The sequence below is a fragment of the Haplochromis burtoni genome, unplaced genomic scaffold, assembly GCF_018398535.1.
Source record: "Haplochromis burtoni strain Fernald_Lab_line unplaced genomic scaffold, NCSU_Asbu1 Contig_432, whole genome shotgun sequence".
Taxonomy (NCBI): Eukaryota; Metazoa; Chordata; class Actinopteri; order Cichliformes; family Cichlidae; genus Haplochromis; species Haplochromis burtoni.
The window spans coordinates 323,978-344,400 of record NW_024582793.1 but is presented as its reverse complement, the minus strand read 5'-3'; the positions used below and the strand labels follow the sequence as shown (position 1 = coordinate 344,400).

Sequence of the window (20,423 nt, the reverse complement as noted above, 5' to 3'; positions counted from 1 at the left end):
TAAAGTAAAGAAGCATGGTGTAAGTTCAAAGAGTATTTACTGGTTTCATTTAGTCAGACTGAGCAACAGGGATCAGAGGCACAGAGCATTTGAAGCTCTCGTATCTGATCGTAGCATTTACCTGATGCCCTGTATGACTTTCGTGTTGTGTAAACAGTCTTTGGGTAGCTTTTCTTGAAGTTGAACCTCCAGAAAAAAATGTATTTCATAACTAACACCTAAAGCTAATCAGATCTAAACTTTCACACCAAGCAATTAAAGATGCACACTGGAGAATTTCATGATTTCAGTTCTAAAATGTTTTATTAAAAGTTTTTACAGAATTTACAAACAGCATTCATTCATGCATTCAATTTTGCATTGAGGTTTCTTTGTGAGTGATCAAAAGGAAAACAAATAGTTGGATTTCTAAGTGAAAGTAAATCCTTGGAAATTAACAGCAAATGTACCATAAAGTGTTTATGTAAACGGTAACTGTGTCAATAAATAAAGTAATATGATGAGATAAAAGGAATGAACTCAAGTTTTAGATTTTTCAAAGGAAGAAACATTGGGTGAAAAGCCGTAATAAATATGATTGAAGTTATAAAGAAAATTTGCAGAATTATTTATAAATAATGTAATAAATAATGAACAATTTGGGGAGCAGCACTAAAAGATTCATTGGTGTGAAGAAGTTCACATCAAGTTTCTGCCGGCGCAGGTCTAGGACTCCTCTTTGGCTGTTGGTATGAATTGTGCCTCAGTTCGGGAAGTGGACAAATAAACTTTGTGTATCTCGTTAGAATAAGTTGAGATCTGGGGTGAGGTTCAAACATGCTGCTTTGTCTATTTCATCGTCCATTTTTTTAACTGCTTATCCAGCTCAGCTGTTTAAGAGGCAGGGTACATCCTGAATACGGCCATCACACGGCTGCTCCATCAGAGTTAATTAAATATAACATAATATTAAATGTAATAGAAACAAAAATCACAATTAAGTTCCCTTAACTGTCCCTGTGTTTGTTTTTGATATCAGATTGTTAACCTGCTAAATTCTAAATTAACTTTTCCAGAGTTGGACAGTCTTATCTCAGTGTGCACTTGCCTGCCAGTGTTGCGGTCTAATTATGTTAATTAAGTGTGTGTGTGTGTGTGTGTGTGTGTGTGTGTGTGTGTGTGTTAGGGAGAGAGAGAGTGAGAATAAAACAAGTGTCAGTCAGGGTATGCTGATACACTTGCATAGATGCCACGTGGAGTATACACGGTGTTCTGATTAAAGAAATCTGTGCATGTTCATAAAGTGTCCTTCATATTAAAAATAGAGCGTGCTCCTGTCTGTGTTTTCCAGTGATCTGGTGAATGGCCTTGTCTTGCTGATGAACAGCAACATCAGCAGTCCAGTCAATCTGGTGAGTTCATAATATGTGGCTGCGTTTCATAAATTGAAAGGCAAATTGATTCTGTGTGTCTGACACTTGCTGACTCTGATGTAATGGATTAATTTGTTTTTCAGGGAAACCCAGAAGAGCACACTATATTGGAGTTTGCTCGCCTCATTAAAAGTCTTGTTGGTAAGTCTTGTGCGGGCTGTACCAGCTCATGCCTCGTCATCGTTTTATCCTGGTGGTATAAGGCCGCCCTCACAGGGAGGAAGTCGGCAGGACATTTAAAAGCAGGATCACTTTCTTGTTTGGAGCAAATCGCAGCTAACCATAGATGCAACCAAAATAGCGTCAGCTGCAATGGGGATGTCAGCGGGCCTCAGCATGAAGTATGCTAATGAAAACATGCCTGAGGCAGAGAACCATGAAAGATTGCTCGGTCATAACCAGAATCCAAGAATGTGATAAGTTGATGGATGTAAGGTGTATTCCAGTGGATTGGTGACAGGTGAAGGTTCACAAGCTTTAAATGGGCTGCAAAAAGTGACCTTATGTGACAAAATAACCAAAAGAAGTGACAATATGTCAGATGATACAGTGTTGTGTATATCATGTGTTGATCAGTGTTACTCAGCGTTCATCTGGACGTAGCGTTTTTCAGTGGGAGAAACATTCAGTGTTACTTATTTGTGGTAGTAGAGGCTCCAGTCTGCAGAGCGGTTCTAAGACAACGATAAGTCATGAGAGTTATACCTGCTGGTTTCTTTTCCTTTTTTTTAAACGTGTGTATACGTGCAAGGAAGGTTTGTTTAAAAGTGTGTCTTGGGAAGTCTGGCAGCATCTTATGCCCACAGAGTGTATGATAAAAGATGAACCTTTGGGGTCTGAATAGTGAGGTGGAAGTGCCCTAAACCTGCACTCTTTCCTGTGACCAACAGGAGGCATTTCCTTTGTTGGCACCAAAAAAATCTATCTATATGTTGAAAATAGATATATTAAAAAAATGTGAAAAGGAGTGTTGATGTCTGCTTTATTACCTCAGTAAACTGTTTATGGATTTTAAATTTAATTTTGTAAATTGTGGTGCCCAGCAGAGTGAAAAAGACGTTTGTGTTAACGAGTTCTCACATAGGAGGAGGGATGACTCCTTAAGTACACACTTTAAATTTAAATCTAAGTCCTGCACTGCAGAAACACAGAAACACAAAACAGGTGTTTCGTTGTTTTGCAGTGGTAAACAAATAAGTCTAGAGGTTTCATTTTAGTTTTTTGATGATATTGGAAAAGTGTAAACTCAGTTGCAGCCACCAAATCTCTGAGTGATGGAAAAACAGACCACAGTGTGAAATGTTTGTCATCATGTGAAACACACTCTGTATTGAATGAATAGTTGTGATTGGTCCAGCACTATCAAAACCAGGCGTAACCTCGGGGGTGTCAAGGGTTATTTAAGGTGGAATTTCTTTTTTTGTCTTTGTGGTCTCTGCAAAGAGATGCATGCATGTTTGTTTGTTTGGTTGGTATGTTTTACTGGTATAGTGTCTTACATTACCAGTCACTATAGTGTGACATCATATTGCAGTCTCTGACTTACTTTCATAGTAAACAGCCAGGGCCAAACCTGGCACTGAATGTAGTTCCCTAAAAATAAAACAGTCCCTTCAGTTGGCTCTGTGAAGAATAATAACATCCTCCTCCCTGCTGTCCTTTAAAACACTACCATGTACACACACGCAGTGAGCCGAAGCCAGATCCAGTTTCTTCCTGAGGCCCAGGACGACCCACAGAGGAGAAGACCCGACATCCGCAAAGCCAAGATGATGCTTGGCTGGGAACCGGTGGTACGTGTGACGCACGCCGAGATTATTCTGAGATATTTGTAGTGCACACATGCTGTCTTCCACCATCAGTATACTTGATGTCCTGAAGTTTTTAATAGTGACTGAGCTGAGTGTTAAAAATGTTACATAATTTAAAGTTTATTTACACATGAGACTGTTATACATAGACTTGCGATTAAGTGTAAAAGAAACTCTTTGCAGTCCTGTGAAAACAAAGTACTGTGTCGATAGGAATTAGCAGGGTAAATACCAGCTGGATGCTGCTAATCTTTATAAAAGCAGAAGTTTGGGGAGTTATGCCACGGGGAAAAAATCAGTGATGAGCTTAGCCAAGCAGCTATTCCTCCCATCAGTTTGGCACATTTCAGACTCTAGAGTTAACAGGTCTCAGTTAGCATGTTCAGTTCAATTCAGTTTTATTTATATATCGCAAAAACACAACAACAGCTACCTCCAGGTGTTTGATATTGTAAGGTAAAGACCCACAATAATACATAAAAATCAGAGAAACCCCCCTATGAGCACATACCTACCGGTAGGTAACAACGGGGAGGAAAAACTCTTTAACGGGAAGAAACCTCCAGCAGAATTGGGCTCAGGGAGAGGCGGCCATCTGTCGCAACCGGTTGGGGGTGAAGGGAGGGAATATTAAAGTTAAAGGCAGCACAGTTTGAAACAGGAAAAAAAGAGCTTATAGATGATAGCTACATTCAATATCATCCAGTATCAATCGCACTGTTACGTCTTTAACCTCCTGAGGGAAAAATAAATGAATTCATCCAAAACATCAAAGGCCAGTCACACCGTGACTTCATAATATTTACAATTATTCCTATGAATTCAACACCTTAACTTGGAAAGAGAAGGGCAGGCTGTGAATATATATGACAGGGGGCTGTATTAGCCGGACTGTCAGTGATGTGAGATGCTAAATGATCGGTTAAGGGAAGGTATTCGACTCCGAGGTGTCGAATACCTCCTGTTCCTCCTGGTAGTATGTCAGCGTTTGATGTGTTGTTTTGTGTTGACAGGTGCCCCTGGAGGAAGGCTTAAACAAAACAATTCAGTACTTCAGCAGAGAGCTGGAGCACCAGGCTAACAACCAGTACATCCCCAAACCTAAAGCTGCCCGCATGAAGAAAGGAAGACCCAGACACAACTGAGCCTTACTGTTCCACCTCAACACAAAGATGTTAAGACTCCTTAAAGTGCAGCTCTGTGAAATACACTGCTGATTGCTGCACTCTGGGAAATGGAGTCTTTTTTTTTTTTGACAAGCAGAGACATCCTACTCTTAAAACGTATTTTACAGACTGTTGGCCTGCACTGGACCTACGATTTTAGTGTCAGTAAGGCCGCCTTACTGCAGCTTGTGTGACAGACGAGCCAGAATCAGAGGCAACAAACTGAAGGCAAGAAACTTGCCTCAATCTACTTTCTTTTGTGAATTTATGCTTTTGCTATTTAAATCGCCGACATGAGAATTCTGCAAACAGCTTGCACTGTGCATCTGTGCTTTGTGTTTACTTTGTGTTTTGTCTGTAGAAACAAGCTATCTGAATTTGGTTTTTTCCACTGGATGTTTTTGTCCTTCGATCAGTGGCGTGCCGGCACCCTGTTGGCTGTCCATGCAGCGCACCGCAGGGCTGGGATAAACCTTCTAGAAAGACTGTTACAGATTTGCTTTTCACAACATCTTCCGTGTTTGTTGATTAATTATTTCGGGTGAAGATGCTATTTTAATAAAATATTTCCAATACTTTGCGTTTGATGTTGATGGTTAAAGACGCTCACCTACTGTTGAGTCGGATTTAAGAAAAAAAACATGGCAGAGCCAAAGAAGTACAGAGCTACGTCTTTATTTACAGGTAAAGGCAGAGAGGAAACCAGCTGTAGTTGTCAGGCAGGTGGATGTCTATGAATAAAAATTATTTTAGAATTAGTACGTAGAAAGAGAGAAAATTATCATGAGAAATATATAAAGAAGGGGATCAAAGGACGATTTTCAAGGGGCTACACTACACAAGACAGAATACCTGTGAAGTACTTGAACAGGTGTGAGACTAAAGAGATAGAAGGCGACTAACTGAAAGATCCAAAACCTTTGGTGCTTGTATTCTCAATGCAGTGAGTGCATGAATCTGCTCATAATGCAAATGATTCCTTTTAGTACACCTAATTTAAAGTTGGAGTAAGGGTATGTCTCCTGGGAATGAATGCTGCTTAATGTACCTCACTCTGATGGGACTGATATGCACCCAGATGTGTGTGTGTCTGTGGTTAATAGTAGTCGTAGTTAACATTAGCGCCGTGTCTGTAAGAAGAAGGATCTCGCGGGGCAATGGGAGCGTTTTCATCGTAGTGGTGCTGACGGCCGGGGTCGTTGGCACGCGCGTGGTCCCTCCAGTACGCCATGTCGGCCTCCAGCCTCTGGTGAGACAAAAACACCACGGATGTCACTTGTTAATAAACTCAATAGAAGTCTGAAGCCAGCAGACGCACAGGGTGCTGATAAGATGACCACCAAGACTGTCAGCAGGCATAGCTGTGGCAAACAGACCTGCATGAAAGGCAAACGCTGAAAAGGCCGATGCTATGACAGCTTTGGCCTTTTAAAGGAAGCAACAGCAAATGGCATTAGCACAAGGTGTCAACATGGCGCTGTTGGAGAAATACTGCTGTAGCGGGGTGAAACACATGCTGTCAGCTGTCAGAAATGGCAGCGGGGAGCTACTTTGTGCACTCGGCTCTCCTTTTTCTGCCCTTGTTCTGCGTTCCCTTCGCTCCTTAGGGTCCCCGGCGAGTTCTACACGAGAGCCGCTGACCTGGAAGAAAGCTGAATCTGGCGCTGTAAGTGGGTTTCTGTTTGTGCGTGAGAGAGAGGAAATTCATGTTGTCGCGTGTCCAGCCCTGCACCTGTACTTATCTGTTCATGATTTTGCCTTTTGAGGAATGTTTCAAGCATCGTTCAGCCATCAGACCAGTGTTTAACCTAAAATGTTTGTCTTAAAAACAAATGAGATGAATGAAAGGTCTCAACTTTTTGTACTCTCTGTGTATGTGTTTGTGTTACTCTCATTATTTTTGAGTGTTCCTCTTGGTTTTACTCACCTAATCCGACATTACTGAATAGTTGTAATGGTATTTTACTATAACATAAAGTTAGTCTTAAAGTTGACCTCTCTCAGAAGAAACACAACTCACCTGCTCATCATATCCCATGTACATAAACTGCATGATCCACTGCTGTACGTCCGGTCTGCTGCGATCCCAAAGGTTCCTCTTGGTTCTGCTCAGTTTTGCCAGGAACTCTTTGGCTTTGGAAGAAGGAACTGCAACTGAGGACCGTGATGCTGCAGTACCAGTTCCTGCCACTGGATGGAGGCACAACAGGGGGTGGGGGGGAGAAAGGAATGGTATTTTGAAAAATACTTAATGTTGTTGAGTTTTCTATCAGCCGCACAAAGACAATGTTAGGTACGTGTTTAAGGATGTTACCATCTCGCTTCAAGATCTTGTGTAAGTGGCCGTCGCTGGATACTGTAAAGGAGAGTCAACAGAGACATAATGAGCTGCAGTACAAATGCTTTTCTTCGTGGCAGGTATGTTAGACTGGTGATAAATAATAAAAACAACTAACTCGGATATAATTAATCTTTAAAACAGCCACACATTTTAACCAGTCAGCTTAAGGTGTCTGTTTCTTTCTGATGCCATCTTCACAAAATCATAAATACTATTCATTTATGCACACTCACTGGATGATTTGTTAGCTACACCAAACCTTGCCTTCATAACAGCCTTCATTCTTAATGACACAGATTCAAAAACATTCCTAATTTTTTGACATGACCGAATGACACAGTTGCTGCAAATTTGCCAGCTACATAGCCATGATCCCGCTCCACCACATCCCAAAGATTCTCTATTAAATTGAGATCTGGTGAGTGTAGAGACCATTTGAGTGCAGTGAACTCAAACATACAGAAGAGCATGGTTATTTTAAGTGGTTACTTGTTGCTGTTGCTTTCCTAGCAGCTTGAAGCAGTCTGGCCATTCTCTGGCTGCTGACCTCAACGAGACATTTTCATGCAGAGAACTGCTGGTAACTAGATAATGTATCTTTTCTTTGTTCATTCTCTGTAAATCGTACAGATGCCGATCAGCAGTAACACTTAGACCAGACTATCAGTCACTAACAACTGCTCTGCATTCAAAGTCACTCACATCACTTTCTTCCTCATCGTGATGCACAGTTTGAACTTCAGCAGATCGTCTTGACCGCGTCTACTTGTCTAAATATACTGAGTTGCTGCAATGTGATTGGCTGATTGGATATTTGAGTTAGCAAGCAGTTGAACATGCGTGCCTGACAAAGTGGCTGGTGAGCATCTGTCCGCATTTCTTTATGTTGTTTGCAGTGCAGCAGTTTTTCTGGTTGGCATCAGTAGTTTTACACCCTTCACTTGTGCTTACTCAGCCGGCAAGTTGCCAACTCGCATCCAAAGAAAGCAGCTTCTGGCAAATTTGCATGTAAATAAATGTGCTGCGGTCACTTCCTAGATCTCTTCTGGCACACTGTTGACCCAATGTTTGGAGCACTCGTGTCCAAGAGTTCACCAAACCAATCTAGTCAGATGACGTTTTACTGCACTTTATTGAGCCCCGTGCATTTGGGTGATGTTTCTGTAACTTAGTCTTTTGTTTGTTTCGGAACATTTAAACAGAAAACTGAGCTCCACACCGGAAGATGCACAGAAATACAGCCGTACAGGCATTTCAGTGGCATAATTCGAGATAAAGTTGGAGAGGAGTCGATTTATTCAGAATGTTCTCAGTACTGCAGCAGCTTGGCCTTCGTAATGTACTATTAGTCATTATTAGTCATTATTTCCACAGCTCTGCAGTGGTGTAATTATTCTTTTCTCTAACCATCATCATTAGAAATGTGTCCACTTCCTGACATCTTTAATAGTGCATCAATCTGCTGACGTTCAAGGCCCCTAGATGATTTATCCTACTGGCTCATTTACTGACCTACTCTGTAGTTCCAGCAACTAATCAAATGATCAAAATCCAGCTTTGGTTGTTTGAGTACCTACAAGAGTCCTGACAGCAACTTCATCCTTGGTTTAACCTTTTTGCCTTGCAGATGTTATCATGCTAACATGATAAACTGTGATTCATTCTCAGAGAGGAATGGGCAAACTTGGTAGGAATATAATGGTAACTAAAATAACCAATTACAACAAAGGCATGACTGAGAGCGTCTCTGAATGCTGTTGAACCTTGAAGCAGATGGTGTACAGCAGTAAAAGCTTACTTCAAATACCTCTCCTGTCAGCTAAGAACAGGAAACTGAGGCTACAGTTTGTACAGGCTCATCAAGACTAGACAGTGGAAGACTGAAAAAATGTTTCCTGGTCTCACGAGTCTCTATTTCTGCTGTGACACTGGGGTGGTCTGATTAAAATATGACTTGCTGACAATGTCCATGTGTGTGACCACAGTTTACCATCTTATGATGGCTATGGAATGACACACAAATCATCTCGAACTGGTTTCTTGAACATGGCAATGAGTTCACTGTACTCAAATGACCTCCACAGTCACCAGACCTTAATCCAACAGAGCACCTTTGGGGTGTGCCGGAACAGGCGATTCCTGTCATGGATGCACACCTGACAAATCTGCAGCAACCGTGTGATCTGTGAATGAAGTGTATTTTAGCATGAAAAAATTAGCATTGCACTGTACCTAGCAACCTCACAGAGCTGCTTGCATGAGCCTCTGTAAGCAAAGCTATCTGTTGAATATGTTGATCAGTTTTTAAAGTCTGATTGTGCGATACCAGGGCATGGTGGCTGTACAGCAGGATGCTAAAACCCATCAGTCCTAAAACTATGCGTGATGCATGTCCGGAAACATCGTTTGCTGTAGAAACCACATGGTTTGCAGGCTGGTGCTTCAGACCATGAAGTTTGAGGAAAACCATAAATAAGCAGAAGCAGGAGCACATTCCCTTTTTTTCAGAATGACTTTAATAGTGTTTTCCTCAGCTATTTACCTTCACATTACTGTTTCATATCATAGTTAGGGCCATTTAAGTGTTGGATATCTTGTTAGATCACTGCGTATTAGTTAACTTTGTCTTATTCTTCAGACTTAAACAAACTTTAATTTTAAAACAGATCCTTTTCAGATTCAAAGATGCAGGGATTGTTTCACTCTTGTTTTATTTAGAGAAAAGCTCTTTATGAGGCATGTGTTTGTAGGCTTTTCAACAGAAGATTATTGAAGCAGATGTGAAGCACATGTGAGTTTGCTCAGATGGATTTTTCATTTAAGGTGACTTTAAATCCTGTCTATGTGGAACCTTCTTACAAAATAGAATGAACTGAAAACAAAGACGCCTTTGCAGGTTTCTAAAATGCATTTCAGAAGGGATCAATTGCACTTTAAGTTTGTGGAATATAGTAAAATGATCCTTTTTTTCTTAACAAATGTAAAGAAATGCATCTTTTTAACTAGTGCCAGTGCAGTTAAAAAAGAAAAAAAAGCAGCTGCAGAAATAAGACCTAATGGTATTGGAAACAGTCGAGTCAGTAAAAGATGTAAACTTAGAAGAAGCCAAAGAAAAACAAAAGATTTTGCTTACCTCTAAGAGCTAATAATGTCAGCAGTACAGCCAACCCCATTACCCTCAAATAGAAATGCTGGGATGCCATGTTGTACCCACTCACTCTTTCCAGATCTCCTTAAAGGCAGCAACTGTGCAAAAGCATTTGCACAAATATAAGAATGGGCGGAAACCCCGACTTTCCAAGTGGAAACTGGCCTGTGGAATGGTTTCACCTCCTTGCCTTCAGAAACACGACTGCACCTGGGAGGGTTTTTTTTCTCCCCCTTAAGTGAATTTTCATGTGTGTACCAGATACTTTTCCATCTCCAGCTCAGTGTGTGAGCAGCGGGGTTTGTGGGAATGCAGTTTGTCATGTGGGTTTATTCTGTGGAAAAAAACATTCCAGATTTTGAGCCTTTGCAAAGTGAAGTTGGTTAACTTCAGCTGCACCAATATGTTTTTATTTAACAAGAAATGTTGCTACACTTTCTAAAGGGATTCAAACTGTGCAGCTTTAAATCTTTCTGCATTTTTAATGCATATTTCTAGCAGCAATTTCCCTTCAAAAATGCACTAAAATACCTGAGCAGGAACCCAGAAAGTGGAGAGAGCTGCTTGAGTTTTATTTCGGTAACAAGTCTGTGACCAGCAGCGAGAATCTCTTTGCTCTTGTGTAAACCTTCTAATCTTTTGCAACTACCTGAAGGACAGAGTGACGCTGTGAGTCTCAAGAATGTATAAAAAGCAACATTCAGGTGAAGAGAAGGTGAAATGACTGAGTGGCTGCAGCTTGAATTATCTTCCCTCTTCCATATTTTAAATTCACCAGCTGAAAGTGGAGACTTTCAATACAGCCACATTACATCTACACATATACTGGCACCTTTCAGCCAAGCGGTATCTTACTCTATAAAACCTTTTTGATGTGAAACATATTTGCATGTTAATGAATTCTATTTAATTCTACAGGGAGTGCAGAATTATTAGGCAAATGAGTATTTTGTCCACATCATCCTCTTCATGCATGTTGTCTTACTCCAAGCTGTATAGGCTCGAAAGCCTACTACCAATTAAGCATATTAGGTGATGTGCATCTCTGTAATGAGAAGGGGTGTGGTCTAATGACATCAACACCCTATATCAGGTGTGCATAATTATTAGGCAACGTCCTTTCCTTTGGCAAAATGGGTCAAAAGAAGGACTTGACAGGCTCAGAAAAGTCAAAAATAGTGAGATATCTTGCAGAGGGATGCAGCAGTCTCAAAATTGCAAAGCTTCTGAAGCGTGATCATCGAACAATCAAGCGTTTCATTCAAAATAGTCAACAGGGTCGCAAGAAGCGTGTGGAAAAACCAAGGCGCAAAATAACTGCCCATGAACTGAGAAAAGTCAAGCGTGCAGCTGCCAAGATGCCACTTGCCACCAGTTTGGCCATATTTCAGAGCTGCAACATCACTGGAGTGCCCAAAAGCACAAGGTGTGCAATACTCAGAGACATGGCCAAGGTAAGAAAGGCTGAAAGACGACCACCACTGAACAAGACACACAAGCTGAAACGTCAAGACTGGGCCAAGAAATATCTCAAGACTGGTTTTTCTAAGGTTTTATGGACTGATGAAATGAGAGTGAGTCTTGATGGGCCAGATGGATGGGCCCGTGGCTGGATTGGTAAAGGGCAGAGAGCTCCAGTCCGACTCAGACGCCAGCAAGGTGGAGGTGGAGTACTGGTTTGGGCTGGTATCATCAAAGATGAGCTTGTGGGGCCTTTTCGGGTTGAGGATGGAGTCAAGCTCAACTCCCAGTCCTACTGCCAGTTTCTGGAAGACACCTTCTTCAAGCAGTGGTACAGGAAGAAGTCTGCATCCTTCAAGAAAAACATGATTTTCATGCAGGACAATGCTCCATCACACGCGTCCAAGTACTCCACAGCGTGGCTGGCAAGAAAGGGTATAAAAGAAGAAAAACTAATGACATGGCCTCCTTGTTCACCTGATCTGAACCCCATTGAGAACCTGTGGTCCATCATCAAATGTGAGATTTACAAGGAGGGAAAACAGTACACCTCTCTGAACAGTGTCTGGGAGGCTGTGGTTGCTGCTGCACGCAATGTTGATGGTGAACAGATCAAAACACTGACAGAATCCATGGATGGCAGGCTTTTGAGTGTCCTTGCAAAGAAAGGTGGCTATATTGGTCGCTGATTTGTTTTTGTTTTGTTTTTGAATGTCAGAAATGTATATTTGTGAATGTGGAGATGTTATATTGGTTTCACTGGTAAAAATAAATAATTGAAATGGGTATATATTTGTTTTTTGTTAAGTTGCCTAATAATTATGCACAGTAATAGTCACCTGCACACACAGATATCCCCCTAAAATAGCTAAAACTAAAAACAAACTAAAAACTACTTCCAAAAACATTCAGCTTTGATATTAATGAGTTTTTTGGGTTCATTGAGAACATGGTTGTTGTTCAATAATAAAATTATTCCTCAAAAATACAACTTGCCTAATAATTCTGCACTCCCTGTATATACAATAAATTCTGGATTTCTGCTCTTAAAGACGTTGTAGTTCTGCCTTTCAGACAGTTTTTCCGCAATTCGATGTGGGAGTAATCTCTGATACAGAAGTCTGAGTACAGAAGCCCCGCTCACCTGTTATTCAAAACTTCAGATTGAAAAAAGTAGCCAATCAGGAGATGGTTACCTAAAGCTAAAGTTGGCTGTGCCAAGCCTCAGTATAAGGCAAATATGATGGATTTGTAGTCTGGATCCCGCAAAGCTTCTCTGTAAAGTCCAAGAATGAAAATATGGAGTCTTTAAAAACCTTCAGCTGCTGGAGTCACTGTTGTTATTCGCCTACCTCAGGGGCTTTAGTTCATCTGTTGTTGTGTGCATTACCTGGAGTGGTTGTAATACAGGTTTTCTAGCTTTTGTGTTTGTTTGTCACGCGGCTGACTGAACATGCACATTACTGTTTCTGCTGCTGCCTCCGTGCTCCACACAGCAGATTTACAGTTGTGGTCAGATGTTTGTGTCAACTCATCACTGGCATGAAAGTCATGGTAGTTTGGGGGCTTTTAATTACTTCTTTGAACGGTTCATTTTCCAGGGTGGAATGATTGTACAGCAGACATCTTTAATGACTTTAAGAAATAAGAACTGAGTGAGCATGTTATGTGGGATAATTTTCTAACTGAACACAGGGTCAGTGTATATGTGAGCTCAAATCTTTTAATAAATGGTGCTGAGGGTTCTCCAGGTCCAAGGCCTATTAACTTTTTGTTTGTGGTTATGACTGACTACAACTGGTAGTTTGTCTTTGCCAGCATAAAAAGGACTCATTGATCAAAACTCGAAAAACAGGAAAGTCCGAAGAACTCAGTGCAAATGTAAGAAGGAGAATTTTAGATTTACACAAGGTAGGAAGGTCCCATGGTACAGATGTGTCACCACTTTGCGAAGGTCTTGAAGAAACTCAATTCAATTCTCTTATCCTGTCCTCCTCCTCTCTCCCCAACCGGCTGCAGCAGATGGCTCCGCCCCTCCCTGAGCCTGGTTCTGCTGGAGGTTTCTTCCTGTTAAAAGGGAGTTTTTCCTTCCCACTGTCGCCAAAGTGTTTGCTCATAGGGGGTCATATGATTGTTGGGCTTTTCTCTGTGTGTATTATTGTAGGGTCTACCTTACAATATAAAGCGCCTTGAGGCGACTGTTGTTGTGATTTGGCGCTGTATAAATAAAACTGAATTGAATTGCTCCAAAAATTGTACAATGCACTTAAAAGATGGGACCATGTGAGGAAACCAAACAATTAAAATCAAATTAAAAAATTCAAATTAAAATCGACTCACACAAGAAAAGAGTTCCAACATCCAGCCAGGATTATGTCAGAAGCTTGTTGATGGATACCAAAAGCATCTGGTCAAGGTGCTAAAGGAAATTTAACCAAATATTAGTGGGAGCGTGTGAATTATAGAAAATCCAAAACTTATGCACCAAATTCTTTTTTCTTTCTAATCCTTGGAAAAAGCTTGAAAACAGCTCACAGACATCATTTAAAGTCTAAAATTGCCATGACATCCATGACCATGAGTGCATGTAAGCTGTGTATTGTAAGGATGTGCAGCCCAGAAAACTGCATGTATGAAAGTAAAATGACGTTAAAGCTTGTTTGCAGTGGGAGGTGACCTGACAGCCTGTTCACAGAGGTCTGCATTCATACTGCTGGTCTGCAGTAACCCTGAATGGCAGCACAGTGTGCAGCTAATGATTAACACTTATTTACTAATAGAAGCCGGTGATAGTCATCACAGCAGTTAGAATAAGTGTTTACAATGGAGCAGTTCATCTCCTGTGCATTCAAGCTTTCACGTGTAAGGAGAAGAGTGTGATTAATAGAAATTAAAAAGTCTCAGATAAGTAACTCGTGGCAGTTGTCACTGTGTTTGTCACCAGAATGAAAACAAACAAACACTTTTAGAAGACTCATTTAGAAATTCAAATTTGACTTGGCTTCGGTTTGTCATATAATGAACGTGTGTGGGACTGTGTTTGGTTTGGAACAACAAACAGCCTTCGCGTCTCTCAAGGGTAGAGCTGGAATGCAGGAAACCAGAAGCTGGCTGATGACTGTGCAGCTTTCGCCGTGAGGTTTGAAAAGAACGGATAAGACTCGAGTAAACAAAAGACAGAAAGAGGAGAGCTACGGAAGGTCAAAAAATTATTAAAACGGAGGAAAAGTGCGAGTATGAATATATTCAGAAAGGGTTTTTTGTATTTTTTTCACTCAAGCTCTTACAGAAATGGCTTTATAAAACCAGCACTGCTGCGACACAATTCAGCTCCTTGCTGATCAGACCAACAAAGTTGTTCCTTCTGATCTCGACCGGCTGGGTGAATAGCTGGACGCTGTGAACCTCAGTGAAAGAGAAATGCCTCCACTCTCAATTGAGGCTTGTCTATAGAAATGATTGCACAGGAGTCTGTCTTAATCACTTCATGCACTGAGTCCTTGGGCAGGAAGGAAAACAAAACCAAATAAAGATGCTTGTGAAGTTCTTTCTGTACCTGAGCTTCAAAATAGTTTTGTCTGAAAGCACCTCGTCCCTGAGAACAATGTGAAACAGTTACAGTTTTAAACTCTGCACATAAAATGTTCACAGTAAAGGCAGTAAGACTGTGAGACGTGAAGGGCTGAGAAGGAGAGAATCCTGCAGAAAATGTTTACATAGTTGTTGCACAGACTGTCCTGTAATTATGAAAGTGTTTTGTGTGAACTGTAGATTTATTAATCGTGCAATCTGTCATTTAATTGTTAATTTGTTAGTTAATTACAATAGGAAAAGCTCTAAAACCTATGAAAATGCACAAAAAATTTAAATCTATGCACTCCTTCACAAGTCCAGTGGGCCGGATTCGACTTGATTCAGGCCCTTGGGCCTTATGTTTGAAACCTATTTTAGAGCCTTTGTGTTATATTTTGCTCTGTGGACCACTGTAACTCTGACACACTGGAACAAGGGAGGAGAATGGGGGAAAAACAGAAAAGTGGAAAAAGATGAAGGGCTGAAATTATGTTTCTGACAGAATGAAGAACTTCACAGCCACGAAACCTTCATCTGGCATCTGTTTGATCCTGCCCAGTTAAAGAACAGCAAAGGTTTGGGATATGACTGGCACAGGGACTCCAATTCAGACACAAAGCTTTAAAAAAAACTTGACACAAAACTTGCATTTGTTCACAGAACCTTGAAATGAGCATCTCTGCATCAGAGCATAACTGGGAAAGGATAAAGTCAAAGAGGTAATCCTCTCATACTGTATATGCCAAAGTGTCTGCTGGTAGTTCAGGAAATTAGGAGCAGGAGCATCATAAGATCTGAAAAATACACTGAACTTTGGACTGAAACACAATTTCCTCTTGTCGGTCCTTCACTCTTGCCTTCCACACTTGTCTTTGCTCCCTCCTCACCCCTTCTCACACTTGATTTGACAGTCTGTGTGTTATGACCCGAGGCTGACACAGACATCCAAAATGTCTCTGAAAGGTAACACAAACCGGTCACTGGAAGAAAAAAAAAAAAAGAGGTGCCAAAGTAAATATCAGACTAAGCTGAAAGCCCCTTTTATACAAAACACACCTTATTTTAGAGAACGCTTTCCATTTATTTGACCCTCTGAAAGTGCTATAATGCTTTTCCTTATTTTTTAATTTTATATATACATTCATAAGATTCTCTCTCTCTCTAGATACAACCTCAGATCAACCACAAAGCGTGCCATATTACATCACATCACTATTTATCTACACTCAACAAAAATATAAACGCAACACCTTTGTTACTGCTCCCATTCCCCATGGGATGGACGTAGAGACCTAAAATTCATTCCAGATACACAATATAACCATCCCTCCCAAACAGTGGTCACAAATCAGTCCAAATGTGTGGTAGTGGGCACATCTGCTATATTGAGATAATCCATCCCACCTCACAGGTGTGCCACATCAGGATGCTGATCTGACATCATGAGTAGTGCACAGGTGTACCTCAGACTGCCCACAACAAAAGGCCACCCTGGAATGTGCAGTTTTTTGCGCTATTGGGGGTCTGGGGACCCAGAACCGGTCAGTATCTGGTGTGACCACCATTTGCCTCATGCAGTGCAACACATCGTCGCATGGAGTCTATCAGATTGTCAATTGTGGCCTGTGGAATGTTGGTCCACTCCACTTCAATGGCTGTGCGAGGTTGTTGGATATTCGTGGGAACTGGTACACGCTGTCGTATACGCCGGTCAAGCACATCCCGAACATGCTCAATGGGTGACATGTCCGGTGAGTATGCTGGCCATGCAAGAACTGGGACATTCTCAGCTGCCATCTGCCCTGAACAATGTGAACCATGATTCATCCGTGAAGCGCACACCTCTCCAACGTGCCAGACGCCATCGAATGTGAGCATTTGCCCACACAAGTCTGTTACGGCGACGAGCTGGAGTCAGGTCAAGACCCCGATGAGGACGATGGGCATGCAGTTGAGCGTCCCTGAGACGGTTTCTGACAGTTTGTGCAGAAATTGTTTGGTTGTGCAAACCAATTGTTCCAGCAGCTGTCTGGGTGGCTGGTCTCAGACGATCTTGGAGGTGAACCTGCTGGATGTGGAGGTCCTGGGCTGGTGTGGTTACACGAGGTCTGCGGTTGTGAGGCCGGTTGGATGTGCTGCCATATTCTCTGAAACGCCTGTGGAGACGGCTTATGGTTGAGAAATGAACATTCAATGCACGGGCGACAGATCTGGTTGACATTCCTGCTGTCAGCATGCCAATTGCACGCTCCCTCATTGCTTGTGGCATCTGTGGCATTTTGCTGTGAGACAAAACTGCACATTCCAGGGTGGCCTTTTGTTGTGGGCAGTCTGAGGTACACCTGTGCACTACTCATGATGTCAGATCAGCATCCTGATGTGGCACACCTGTGAGGTGGGATGGATTATCTCAATATAGCAGATGTGCCCACTACCACATATGTGGACTGATTTGTGACCACTGTTTGGGAGGGATGGTTATATTGTGTATCTGGAATGAATTTTAGGTCTCTACGTCTATCCCATGGGGAATGGGAGCAGTAACAAAGGTGTTGCGTTTATATTTTTGTTCAGTGTAAAAAAACAACAAAGCTAAAATGAAGATCTGCTGTTGAAAAAAATAAGTAAACCCTTCCTATTTCCATGGGAATTATGAGTGGTAAATATCAGCCAGGTGCTGCCTGTCAAATGCGCTTGATTCATGTACCATCAGTGAGCGTGAGTGCCTCTGTAAAAGCAGAGGTTCTGGCAGTTTGTTGGTTGTGAGCCTTCAGGTGTGCATGAACACAACACCAAAGAGGAAAAACGTGAGCAATGATCTTAAAGAAGAGAAGAGAGAGCGACGTGTCAAGACTCTACAGGTCTCAGCTAGAGTGAAGTTCAGACGGTGCGATTAGAAACAGATTGAACAAGTCTGGCAAATGCAGCCACCTGCTGAATTTGGTACCACAGCGGTGGTTACTGTGGTGATTGTTACATGTTTTGCAGGCACAGGACCTGGGCACCTTGCAGTCATTGACTCAACTATGAATCCCTCTGTACTCAAAGTATTCTAGAGTCAAATGCGAATCCATTTGTTTAACAGCTAAAGCTTGGCTGAAACGGGTTCATGCAACAGGAAAATCCAGGCACAGGAGCAAATCTACAAAAGAATGGCAGAAAAAGAAAAGGATCAACATGTTTCAATGGCCAAGCCAAAGCACAGACCTCTACATGACTGATGTGCTGCGGTAGGACTTAGCAGAGCTGTGGATAAATGAATGCCTGCAAACCTCAATGAACCTTTTAAAGAAAACTGGGCCAAAATTCCTCAGCAATGGGAGAGACTGATAAACTCACACAGGAAACAGTTATTTCAAATTACTGTTGCTAAAGCTGGTTCTGCAAGCTACTGAATTATGGAGCATATTTAGGTTTTCGCAGGACTTGCATCCATTTTGCCTTCATGATTCTTCATGGCACAGATTCAAAACACAGAGCAAGGTGCTGCAAACATTCCTCGGAGACTTCGATCTCATGACAGCGTCGCATCCTTACACTTCCACAGTGTGAGTCTCCTGTTCCACGACACCCCAGAGGTGCTCTGTTGGAGTGAAGCAACTGCACAGTCAGCAGTCTCCACCTCTCACTGTGTTTTTGCATTTACTGAGCTAAACTGTCAGCACGTACAAAATATACTCAAACCAGCAAAAAGTAAAAGTGCTCATTTAGCACTAAAATAGTTCCTGTGACTGATAATGTGATGTTATTGGAGTGATTTGGTTTTCAGGTACTTTACATACAGTTTGAATGATTTACTCCACGGCACAAATGGGAAGAGAAGGAAGCACAAACAAAGCTGTGCTGCTGCAATTTGCTCTAAATTTATTTCACTCTTTGTGCTTTATTTTTAATGACTGCAGCGTATCCCAGGTGTCAGTGAGCAAGAGGTGGGATAACCTCGACCATGTGCCAGTGTAATACAGACAGAGTAAAGAAGCTAAAGTAAGATGCTCCAAGTTTATATCTACTTATTTAATTCCACATTATATCTCCCTGCTGTAAACATGTTTAGATAAAATGCATATTGACATTGTTTTGGTTTTTTTGCAATGTTTAAAGCATGTAAGAAACTCTAATAACAATGATTATCATCATATGTGATGATTTTTTCCAGTAAACATCTAAACAAGTAATACAGGTAACTTCTTCCTGTACTAACATCTTTCAGTTTTCCATCTGTACCCTTCATCTCACTCCTCAGCCTCAGTCTCAGGCTCGGGACGGTCATAGCCCAGCTCGCTGCTGATGGGGAAGTGAGCCCAGAAGGTGCGAGCCAAGTCCAGCATCCCATTATCGGCCGCCTGGGCTCGCAGCTCCTCCAACCATCCGAAAAAGTCAGATGACCACAGGCCCCAGTACGGCACGCTTCGCTTCTCCCTCTCCTCCCTCCTGCCAGCCGCCTCGCTCCCCTCTGAAAGCAGACGGCAGTGTGAGCGCACATTTCACACCTCGTCTCTCATCTCAGAATATCTACGAGTCACAATAGCAGGTCCACTGATGTGTAATGCATTATACGAGCTGCAGACACACCTGCAGGAGGCAGGAAGCTCAGCAGCAGAAGAAAGAGCAGCGCTGACACGTTCGGAGCATGCATGCTGAGAGACAAAACACAAAAGACGTCTCATGAATGCCATCTCAAAAGCAGGTACAATTTCCACGGGATTATTGCATATTGTTTAAGAAATATTCACATCACAGCCGACTGCGCGTGTCTATAAAGAAGAGAAATGTTGTCGTGTGTGGATCCATGTTGTCTTACCTGACCAGCAGAGAATTCAGCTTTAGTCCTGTCCTCTGTCCTTCTTCCTCAGACTGATCTGAGCACGATGACTGCATCTCGGTTTAAAGGTGAGAAAAAGGCGGACACGTTTGTTTTTCACATTTGGCCTCCCTTCTTACCTCTCATGGTCCTTTGCCAAAATCCTCTAATGTCGGATGGGTAAAAGATTCCTGTGTAAACGGGACTGTCAAGAAAACATTAGTAATTATAGATTTGGATGAGGATGTTCTAATATCTGATGGAGCCGATTAAAGAATGAATGACTGTAATATAACCAGACTGTCACAACCATCAGCAGTTAAGTGTGACATCTGTGGCCTTGATTTTCTTTCAAGTCAAAAAGAAGTGAGAAAAGCAGCGAGAGGAGAGGAATGAAAGCACATTAAAAAAAGACACACACACACACACACACACACACACACACACACACACACACACACACACACACACCAGGTGGTTTTCACACCTGCTATTCAGACAGTCTACACCAGCGTTGAGCCAAAGGGCATAAAGTCAGTTGGCAGGTTTTGCACCCTCAAGTCTTCTTCTCCCCTGTTAAATCTGCTTCATTCATTCATGACTGAATCCACGCCGTGGATCAGAGGAGCAGCGCTCTGATAGAGAAGACGCTGCACAAAACTTCAAGTGATCTTTAGAGGATGAGTGAATGTTATTGACTTACTGAGAGC

The 20,423-nt window shown here is 41.9% G+C and overlaps 3 protein-coding genes across 3 annotated transcripts in view; 1 reads left to right on the top strand and 2 right to left on the bottom strand.

Annotated features, from left to right (window-relative positions):
• Nucleotides 1-4,477, top strand: part of uxs1 (UDP-glucuronate decarboxylase 1) — a gene marked incomplete in the record, with an annotated part of 44,761 nt that extends 40,284 nt beyond the window's left edge. Inside the window, 4 exon segments of the mRNA XM_014340975.2 lie at nucleotides 1,331-1,391; nucleotides 1,496-1,553; nucleotides 3,102-3,205; nucleotides 4,237-4,477. Of these exon segments, the coding sequence (XP_014196461.1) occupies nucleotides 1,331-1,391; nucleotides 1,496-1,553; nucleotides 3,102-3,205; nucleotides 4,237-4,368 (355 nt within the window).
• A 571-nt stretch (nucleotides 4,478-5,048) lies between these two features.
• On the bottom strand, nucleotides 5,049-10,133 carry ecrg4a (ECRG4 augurin precursor a). Its single transcript, XM_005945099.3, has 4 exons — nucleotides 9,864-10,133; nucleotides 6,704-6,745; nucleotides 6,410-6,579; nucleotides 5,049-5,635 (listed from the first exon to the last, which is right to left on the bottom strand). The coding sequence occupies exons 1-4, from the start codon at nucleotides 9,931-9,933 to the stop codon at nucleotides 5,486-5,488; spliced, it is 432 nt and encodes a 143-aa protein (XP_005945161.1). The 5' UTR covers nucleotides 9,934-10,133; the 3' UTR covers nucleotides 5,049-5,485.
• Nucleotides 10,134-17,476: 7,343 nt separating this feature from the next.
• Nucleotides 17,477-20,141, bottom strand: otos2 (otospiralin 2). Its single transcript, XM_005945098.3, has 3 exons — nucleotides 19,714-20,141; nucleotides 19,485-19,549; nucleotides 17,477-19,365 (listed from the first exon to the last, which is right to left on the bottom strand). Exons 1-3 carry the CDS (start codon nucleotides 19,788-19,790, stop codon nucleotides 19,145-19,147), a joined length of 363 nt encoding a protein of 120 aa, XP_005945160.1. The 5' UTR covers nucleotides 19,791-20,141; the 3' UTR covers nucleotides 17,477-19,144.
• Between the last annotated feature and the right edge of the window lie 282 nt (nucleotides 20,142-20,423).

Bases quoted from the DNA above. Each gene is read 5' to 3' on its own strand.
- ecrg4a (XM_005945099.3), bottom strand. From the start codon at position 9,933: ATGGCATCCCAGCATTTCTATTTGAGGGTAATGGGGTTGGCTGTACTG. The intron at 6,746-9,863 runs GTAAGCAAAATC...TCTCCTTTACAG, and splicing joins GACATTATTAGCTCTTAGAG to TATCCAGCGACGGCCACTTA. The intron at 5,636-6,409 runs GTGAGTTGTGTT...TTGTCTCACCAG, and splicing joins ACATGGGATATGATGAGCAG to AGGCTGGAGGCCGACATGGC.
- otos2 (XM_005945098.3), bottom strand. From the start codon at position 19,790: ATGCAGTCATCGTGCTCAGATCAGTCTGAGGAAGAAGGACAGAGGACA. The intron at 19,550-19,713 runs GTAAGACAACAT...TTTGTCTCTCAG, and splicing joins CTGAATTCTCTGCTGGTCAG to CATGCATGCTCCGAACGTGT. The intron at 19,366-19,484 runs GTGTGTCTGCAG...GTCTGCTTTCAG, and splicing joins GAGCTTCCTGCCTCCTGCAG to AGGGGAGCGAGGCGGCTGGC.